Source organism: Stegostoma tigrinum, chromosome 16, assembly GCF_030684315.1.
Source record: "Stegostoma tigrinum isolate sSteTig4 chromosome 16, sSteTig4.hap1, whole genome shotgun sequence".
NCBI lineage: Eukaryota > Metazoa > Chordata > Chondrichthyes > Orectolobiformes > Stegostomatidae > Stegostoma > Stegostoma tigrinum.
Window position 1 is genome coordinate 47,969,484 of NC_081369.1, and position 10,084 is coordinate 47,979,567.

Sequence of the window (10,084 nt, forward strand, 5' to 3'; positions counted from 1 at the left end):
ATTTTAATGGTTGAATCCTTTGTCAGAGATAGACCAGTTTGACCCTAAAATGACCAGGTGGGATCATAGAACTGCTTTATTTTCTGGTCTGAGATTCCTGCACAAGGAGAAAGAAATTCCCAGCATCTATCCTGTCAAGCTTCCTGTTCCAGTAAAGTCTTCTCTCCTTCTAAACTCCAATGAGTACAAGCCCAACATATCCAAACTCTCCTCTTGTGAAAATCCTTCTATATCCAGAATCAACCTAGGGACCTGTCAGCATATTTTTCCTTACATAAGGGGACTAAAACTGTTCTCAGTATTTAGAGTACATTCTGGCTTGTGTCTTGTATAGTTTTAGCAAGACCTTCCTATTTTTGTACTCTACTCCCTTTAAAATAAAAACCAATAGTCCATTTTCTTTCCCTACAACCCACTGTACTTGGATGCGAGCTTTTAATAATTCATTCACAAGGATCCCCAAATCCTGCCACGCTGTAGTCTTACTCTTTTGATATTCAACCCTTATAACCTTAAATATTTGCACGTTATATCAATCTGCCTATTTTTGACCACTTAACCTGCCTAGATTCTTCTGAAGACTCCTGGAGTCATCCTCAGTATTTGCCTCCGATCTATTTTTATGCACTCCACATAATTGGTGACAGTCCATTCACTTCAGTTATCCAAGTAAATAATATATATTGTAAATAACTGATCCCTGTGACACTAGTTACAGGTTGCCATTCTAAAATTGACTCTGCTGGGTAGTTCCCTGAGCAGACTGTTAAAGTCATTTAGTCGAATGCCTCAATCCCAGGACTTTCCAACGAGCACATGACATCACTCAGCTGGTGGTGAAAAGGGCACTAACTATGAGATCCTTCGCGTACACCCAGATTCTCTGCACCACCACATGCTGCCCTTGAAGCGACTGCAGGAGGTTGAGACTGTTGCACATCTCCTTCTGGAATGTGCCTTTGCAAAGTAAGTCTGGAGAAACATATAGTGTTTTTGTTGGGGTTGGTCCAGCACAGCTCCATGACACAGGACTCTGTGCTCTGTTCCCCAGGACACACACCGAGACAAGCAACAAGTGTACCTGGTGGACCACCAACTCTCTGAAAAACACTCTTTGGTCTGCCCAAAAGCTGTTGTCTTCCAGAGTAAGGAGCTGACACCAACTGAGTGTTACAAACCTGCACATTCCAAGGCACCCCCCGCCCCATTGCCTCAACTATATGTAAACATATTCTTGTACAAGAAAGAAATACCTTTGGTTTGTTTGTTGAATAGAGTCAAACTCATATGCTACTATACAGAACCAAACTGCTTCAGTGGCAATGTATGCATATAAATATATTTTATGAATAAAGTATATTTTTGAAATTAAAAAATGAGCTGGGGTCTGAACTTTAAACATTACAACACATCAGGTGGAAAGTTGCTTGGACGTTGTGTTTTAGAAGGCAGTCACATTTCTTGGACTAACTGCGTCAAATTTGGTCAGTACTATTGGCAGGTAAAGGGATCCAGGAGGTAGTCCTGATGGAGTCTCAGCACTTGAGCTTGTCTAACAAGTTTACGATTCTTGCTCCCTGCGTGGATGAGAGTGGGGACTGTACGGAGGATGAGCAAATTGACCATAATACCATGGTACACAGAGCCATTCAAGAAAGGAAAAGAAAAATGTAGTTCTAATTGGGTATAGTATAGTCAGTGGAATGGACACTATTCTCTGTAGCCAGAACCAAAAGTCCTGCTCGGTGTCCGTGTTCAGGATATCTCATCTGGGCTGCAGAGGAACTTAGAGTAGGAGGTGAAAGATTTGATCATCATTGCCCACGTAGGTACCAACGTTATACGTAGAAAGAGGAAAGAGGTTCTGCTAAGGGAATATGAGCAGCTAGGGGCTAAATTAAAAAGTAGAACAAAAAGGTACTAACTTCTGGATTGCTACCTGAGCCACAAGCAAATTGGAACAGGGTCAACAAGTCTAAATAGATAAATACATGGCTCCAAAACTGGTGTGGTAGAAACAGGTTTGAATTCACGGGACATTGGTACCAGCACTGGGGAAGGAGGGAGATGTTTCGATGGGATGGACTCTACCTGTATTGTGCTGGGACCAGATTCTGGCATATTGCATAATTAGGATTGTTGATAGGGGTTAAACTAAATGCTGGGGGATGCTCTAATGCATGAAAGATTAAGGAAACTGTAAATGCGGGAGCTCAGAGGAGGTTAAAATTTCCAGAACAGGTAACAGGTCAGAGAGTATAGAAAGGGTCATGAATCTAACTTCAAGCATTGCAGAAAAGGGCAGCACGGTGGCTCAGTGGTTAGCACTGTAGCCTCACAGCGCCAGGGATCCAGGTTCGATTCCAGCCTCAGCTGACTGGCTGTGCGGAGTTTGCACATTCTCCCCGTGTCTGCGTGGGTTTCCTCCGGATACTCCGGTTTCCTCCCACAGTCCAAAGATGTGCAGGTAAGGTGGATCAGCCATGCTAAATTGCCCGTAGTGTTTAGGAGGATGGGTCTGGATGGGATGCTTCAGGGGGCGGTGTAGACTTGTTGGGCTGAAGGGCCTGTTTCCACACTGTAGGGAATCTAATCTAAGAGGAGAACTATGGGAGGGGGCAGTCAATACAGTAGTGAGGGTGCTGCAATTAAATGCACACTTTTCGAATATCGTGGGCAGTTTTGGGACCCCATATCTGAGGATGGATGTGCTGATCTCGAAGGGGTACAGAAGAGAATTGCAAGAATGATCCTGGGGATGAAGGGCTTGTCATATGAAGAGCAGTTGGGGACTCTGCGTTTGTACTCAATGGAGTTCAGAAGAATGGAGAGTGAATGTGATTGAATTTTACAGAATACTGATGGGCCTGGATAGAGTAGATGTGGAGAAGATGTTCCTAAGAGTAGGAGTCTAGAAACCAAGGACAGGACCTCAGACTAAAGAGACAATCCTTTAAAAATAAGACGAAGAGGAATTTCTTTAGCCATAGGGTAGTTAATCAGAGAACAGAGATAGAATGGTTCTTGACTGATAAGGGGATCAAGTGTTACAGGGAGAAGGCTGGAGAATGGGCTTGAGAAACACACCAGCCACAATAGAATGGTGGAGCGAATGGGCTGAATGGCCTAACTCTACTCCTATATCATGTGGACCTATGGTCCAACAAGTTTCACTACTCACTTCTGAGGTTCCCTTGATTCTTTTTACCACTTCTTCACAAGTTGTTGTTGGAAATTACAGGAGTTAAGTTTGTCCATCATTCCTCCATTTTAGAGAGTACCTTCACCCACACTATGCAAGATGGCAGAATCTTCACTCTGGTTCTGGCACTGGATATAAGTCAGGATAGAGGCATGAAGCACAGAAAAACTCTTAGTATCAGCCCAAATGACAGTGCAAACCCATTTGTACCAAAGTCATGTGAATTGATCAGTGCAAATTAACATCCATTACTGATATCTCCAACAATTAAAAGAGAGAGAGCTGTTTTAGCTATGTGCCATTTCAGAAATACATTGTACTGATGAAATAGCTTCTGAAAATTGATTCCACAGACTTATAGCATCATCACAATGTATGAAATATCAGTCCCATGTAATCAGCTTACCCTCTTAACACACTATTGCTGTTATTATCCTACATACAGCACTCGCTCACATTATGTTTTCCCCTATTTATAACAGTCTAATTAAAAGCAATTTATGTGTATGCAAAGACATTTTACCTTCACAATAACTCAAACTGGGTAATGGAGTAAAACAACAGAGTTCAGTCAGATGCCCATCATGATTTTGATGAGGTAACTGTATGCAATTTTGGCTTAGTTATAAACTACATTATCAATTTTGGACCAAAACAGGATGATAATGACAGATCTGTATTTCTTTAATCAAGTAGCCTTGAGTCTAGGCCTATGCTGGACCACTGGAGGTCAAACATATTCACTTCACACTTTAAAAGTAAATATATTCCTTGACCTGTATCAATCAAATGCCTAATGGATGAATGATTTTACAATTTGACATCAAGTATAGGACTTAGGGTATCCAAACAAACTGAACCAAGTACAGAATTGATTCAAAGTCATTGGATGCCACTGTAAGGAAATCTGGAAATACCAAAAGTGCTAGGCCACACAGAGGTTACCGGGCCAAAGTGCTTGATTAGGCAGGTACAGTTTGTCCTTATGTTGAAACCTGAATGTGCAACAGTTCTGCCCTCACATTTATTCTAACATTTTTTCCCCCAATTTATGCTGTCGTTTGTGAAGCTAATGGCAATGTGATTCAAATTTTCTGGAAATTTATGGGATTTGTACTTCATTACCTATCTCCTTTCTTTAAAAAAAAGCTCATTACAGAACGTTAATATCTTTAGTAACTGGTCCAAACAATACCCCTGCTCCAGGCATATCAGCATCTGTTCTTTTAAACGATTAGCATGCATGCACTTCATGTGTTCTGTCTACCATGTTTGTCACTTCCTTACTGCTGAATCTCAAGATGCAAAACTAACTCCAAAACTTGACAACAAAAAAAAAATCACGACTGTGTCACTCAGTGCAGTACTTAAGAGTATTGTGCTGTTTAAGGTACCTTCTTTCAGACGAAATCTTAAATTGATACCCCCTCTGCCTTCTTTCATAGGTGAATTTTAAAAAAAGGTGTTATCCCTGGTGTTTCAAGCAACAGCTTATCCCCCAATCAGCATCACAAAAACACAATGTTGAGTCATCTCATTGATGTTGGTGGTGCTTGCTATGCCCAAATTTCCAATTCCAAATCACACCAGACTACACTTCAAAAAGTTCAACATTGGTTAGAAGTAGTTTCCAGGAAAACCACTGTGGTGAAAGGTGCTATACTATAGTTATAATTATGTAAGATTTCATAAAAAGGGATAACCATAAGATTAAGATGAAATCTTACCAGCTAGTACTATAAGACACATTTTAGCAGACACTAGTGTGTATAAAAGATTCCAGAGGGCAGGAGAAGAGAAAAACCTAGGATGGAAGATTTAATCTTCTTAAAAATTAATTTGCGGGATGGGGAATGTCACTGGCTGGCCAGCAGTCATTACCTGTCCCTGGTTGTCCTTAAGAAGGTGATGGTGAACTGCTACTATGCACCTGCTCAGGATTGAATCACAATGCCATTCAGGACAGATTTCCAGAATTTTGATCTAGTGACAGTGAAAGAATGGTGAACTTGAAGACTGTGGTATCCCATGTATTTGCTGCTCTTCTCTTTCTAGGTTGAAGTACTCGAGAGTTTGGAAGGTGCTATCTGAGGATATTTGGTGAATTTCTACAGAGTATCTTGTAGATAGTACACACTGCTGCTACTAATGAGCATTGGTGGTGAAGGAAATGGATGATTGCAATGAGTGGTGCCAATCAAGCAGGCAGCTTTGTCCTTGGTGCTGTCAAGCCTCTTGAATGTTGTTGGAGCTGCAGAAATCCAGGCAACAGTAAGTATTCCATCAGACGCCTGACTTGTGCCTTATAGACTGTAGGCAGCTTTGAGGAGTCAGGAAGTGAGTTACTCACTGCAGTATTCCTAGCCACTGACCTGCTCTTGTAGCCACTATGTTTATGCAGTGAGTCCAGTTGTTTGCTCAATGGTAGCCCCCAGGATGCTGATAGTGGGAGAATGCAGGAATGGTAACACCACTGAAAGTCAAGGGACAGTGGTTAGATTATTTCATATTGGTGGTGATGGTCATAAACCTGGCACTTGTGCAGTGCAAATGTTACTTGTCAGCCAAAGTATGGATGCAGCCCAAATCTCATTTCTGTTTATGGTTCAAAGAATGAAATGGAAACAATGCACACAATCACAAGGGAAAGAGATTTTGGGTTTTCTGTACGTATAAAGTTCTGTTTAGCCAGCCTAAGTCAGACTGACTTGGTTCGAATATACACAAAGCAAAACTGATGATATTCCCTATGGTTTGTATTCATCACAACAATATAAAGGCAAGCGATAATGGGACAGCAGATGCTGGAGAATCAAAGATAAACTGTGGAGCTGGATGAACACAGCAGGCCAAGCAGCATCTTAGGAGCACAAAAGCTGACGTTTCGGGCCTAGACCCTTCTGACGAAAGTAAGTTTTCTGACGAAAGTTTTCTGACGAAAGTTTTCTGACGAAAGTTTTCTGACGAAAGTTTTCTGACGAAAGGTCTAGGCCCGAAACGTCAGCTTTTGTGCTCCTAAGATGCTGCTTGGCCTGCTGTGTTCATCCAGCTCCACACTTGCTTATCTCCATTATAAATGCAAGACTTTTATTTTTATTTGGTTGGGTAGTCCCTCTTACCCTGACTTGAGGGGTGTCCGCTGTTTTGCTCTGCAGGCACTGCAAGATATCCGCCCGCAAGTCAACAAGAAACTTCACTCCTCCCTCCTGACGGCAGATGTGGCTGACGAGGAATTTATAGCGAGGAGTTAGCCAGTGCCGCAGCCTATCCTCGGCCTTCAGCAAAGTGCCCAGATCCCGGCTCTGGGCCTCCGTCAGCCGACCGCACACCTCGGACACCATGCCGTGGTCAGTGCCGTAGTCGGCCGCAAGCTTGGCGAGGAAGACCGGCCTCTCGGCGTCTCCCAGGCACCGGTAGAAGCGCACGAACTCGCGGCTCGGCGCTTCGTGCAGCGCCGGCTTCTCCCGGATCTCGTAAGGGGGCACGGCCGCCACCGTGCGGCGGAGGACGTCGTCCATGTCGGTGCCCGCGGCGCTCGTTGAGCTTCCTCGGGGGGACGGGGACAGGCTCAGCCAAAGAGCCGCCGCCTTCCGGCGCTGCGCCCACAACAACGGCCAGCGCACCATTTTCCCCAGGCTCCGCTGCGCCTGCGCGCGGCCTGACTGCCCTGGCAACAGCAGCCTGTTCAGACCGGTTTTTCCCGGAGCTTGGTGGGGCGGGGCGACGATGCAGGGCAGGGGGTGTGGGACAGAAGGGGGCGGGGTTTGGCAGGCGTAGGGAGCGGGGCATGAGGAATGGCAAAGGGGTGGGGGAGGATGGAGAGGGTGGGGGTAGAATCCTTCCTCCAAGTCCTGTCCCTTCACCAAAGGTGATAATGGGATCTGCAGATGCTGGAGAATCCAAGATAACAAAGTGTGGAGCTGGATGAACACAGCAGGCCGAGCAGGAGCTCAAAAGCTGATGTTTCGGGCCTAGACTCTCTTCCTCTCTGATGAAGGGTCTAAGCCCAAAACGTCAGCTTTTGTGCTCCTGAGATGCTGCTTGGCCTGCTGTGTTCATCCAGCTTCACACTTTGTTATCTTCACCAAAGGTGGCAGCTTCTCAAAGACACACAGCTGGGCCCCAGGTGACACAGACAGCTGTTACCACTCCACTCCCCACCCAATCCACCTTTATAGACTGACTGATTTGCATTTTCAATCATGGCCCTCAAAATTCCAGCAGAGACATGGGAAGGAAACTACAGGCTTTGGACAATGCATTTAAACCCTAATGAATATAAAGAAAAATAATGAATGAGCCTGCAAAATAACCTTGACCTCAAGTTTTATAATTCTAAACTTTCATAAGTCCCAACCCAGCCACCTCCTCCCTACATCTGCCATCTCCTTCAACCAAAGGCAGAATTCCTAAAATTTACAAGAACAAAAATCAGTGCAGCACAAGAATAGGCCCTTTGACCCTCAAATCCAGCATCAACACACTAGGCCTTTCTAAACTAAAAGCTTGTCTCTATGTGTTCTGTATTCTTCAGTTCCAACAGAGATGATGGGAACTGCAGATGCTGGAGAATCCGAGATAACAAAGTGTGGAGCCAAATGAACACAACTGGCCAAGCAGCATCTTAGGAACACAAAAGCTTTTATGCTCCTAAGATGCTGCTTGGCCGGCTGTGTTCATCCAGCTCCACACTTTCTTCAGTTCCATGCCTATTTATGTATCTATCAAGATGTTTTTTAAACCTTGCTATTGTAACTGTTTCTACCACCTCCTCTGGCAGCACCTCCCACCTTCTGTGTTGGAAAAAGCCTCCTTTTACTTTATGTCCGCTAGCAATTGACATTTCTACCCTGGGAAAAAGACTCCAATTACCCATTCTATCCATATTCTCATAAATTGAAACTGTAGGCACATCTCAATTTTAAAAGTCTCACCCCCATATCTCCTTCAATCCAACAACATGGAATTCCCAAGACTATGTAAACGTCACCTCAATTTTCAAAAGTATCACCCTTGTTCCCACCCTGGCCTTGCCCTTTCTTATCTGTAATCTCCCACAATCATCCAACACATATCAGCCAGATTTGCGAATACCCCCAGACTGGCAGGATTTCTCCTGGAATCAGCACCTATTCCCTGGTTAATTAGAGAGCAGGCAGCTATTCTTGAGTTGATAGCAGCTTGGTGTGGCTGGCAGCAAGATTGGGAGCTAGCAGCCCAAGGTAGATGCTGGAGCAGGGACAGGCTGCGATGCAGTGAGAGCAGGCAGCTGGGCACAGCAGTAGGGGTGAGACCAGGTCGGGAGCAAGGAAAGTCAAGCCCCAAGTGAAGAATGCAAGCCCAGCCAGCTAGGCACTTATGAACAGTGGTGTTGAACTGTTAACTGTGTTTCTTTGGTTTTGTAGCTTTTATTAGGAAGGACTGTAATAATTAACTTTTTTAAATGTTGTTTTCTTTATTTTTCTACTTTGCACTAAGATTCTGTATCTAGATCAACACAGTGTGGAGCTGGAGGAACACAGTAGGCCAGGCAGCATTAGAGGAGCAGGAATGTTGACATTTCAGTTTGGGACCCTTCTTCAGAAATGAGGAGGGTGAAGGGAACTGAGAAGTAAAGAGAGAGAGGAGGGATGGTGGTAGGTGAGTGCAGGTAGTGGTGAGTGGTGAGGATTGGTCAATGAGATGGGTGGGTTGGAGAGGTGGGAGAGACGTCTATCTCTCTCCTGAGAGGCTAAAGCATGCAGCTCTTACTTTCAGACTTCCCCATGGCATAACCTTAGCTTTCTGCCTTTTAAGAGACAATAGTGGAAGAATAGTAAGAAGGAAGTGTCAATGAAGAAATAGATTGTCATTTGATTTCACATTCAATCTCCACCTCCATTTTGGCCATGGCATATACATTAGAGGATAGATTAGAGCTGAACAGTAAGCATTAGTAACTATAGCCAGGGGAAAGAGCAAATGTTGCACTGGTGCCAGCTTGCCAGAGGGAGAGATTGCACATGGGATCCACTGCAGATGGCTTAGATGAAGGCTTCGACGGAAGAGGTATGAGAAAATATTGATGGGTTGTGATATATTGGGAAGCCTGCCAGGCAGCTTGTATTCCATGTCAAGGAATGGAGAAGATTCCAGAAGTAACTTGGCAAAGGACTCTGGGCAGAGTTATGAACCACTCTTTTCTAACTCTATTTGACCATTGGTGAACCCAATTGTCAGGCAACACCAGATGACTGAAGCTGCAGCTTAAATTGCAGCACAAGTCTGAGGGCTAAGACCAAGGTCATGAAAACACTGCTTGCTTCCATTTAAGCTTCGACTGTATATGTCAAAGCTGTGTAATAGAGTGTACAAATGAGCATGCAGTGTTTCACAACAGTCTAGCAATCAGTCCTCAGATATGCCAATAAAATTGTTGAGAATGTCAACCTGAGGAAATAGCATTGGCGTCATGGAACACAAACCTGATGTTCGGTCTCAAGACTCAGCATTCATCCTCACACCCCTACCTCACCATGAGTGCCTCTGCTGTTTCCATTCCACCAGCTAGCCTGGTCTTCTGCTCCGGCCATGATAGTGCTGTTGATTGCTGGATTGTATTGTACCTGGATCTTCTAAACCTATGAGATAGTAAGAACTGCAGATGCTGGAGTCAGAGATAACACAGTGTGGAGCTGGAGGAACACAGCAGGCCAGACAGTATCAGAGGAACATCTCTGATGACTGCCTCGAAACTAACATCCATTTCAAGCCCACTGACACCCACAGCTACTTAGACTACATTTCCTCTCACCCACCTTCTTTCATGAATGTGATCCCCGACTCCCAATTCCTCTACCTCCGCCATCTTTGCTCCCAAGAAGTGATGTTCCACTCCCGCAT

General features: G+C 44.4%; 1 protein-coding gene across 1 annotated transcript in view; it reads right to left on the reverse strand.

Annotated features, from left to right (window-relative positions):
* The window catches only part of mlycd (malonyl-CoA decarboxylase), a 36,149-nt gene extending 26,375 nt beyond the window's left edge, over positions 1-9,774 (reverse strand). The window contains exons 1-2 of the mRNA XM_048547175.2: positions 9,717-9,774; positions 6,322-6,908 (exon numbers count right to left, since the gene is read on the reverse strand). Coding sequence (XP_048403132.2) covers positions 6,322-6,908; positions 9,717-9,774 — 645 coding nt within the window. The remainder of the gene's footprint in view (positions 1-6,321; positions 6,909-9,716) is intronic.
* Positions 9,775-10,084: the final 310 nt, after the last annotated feature.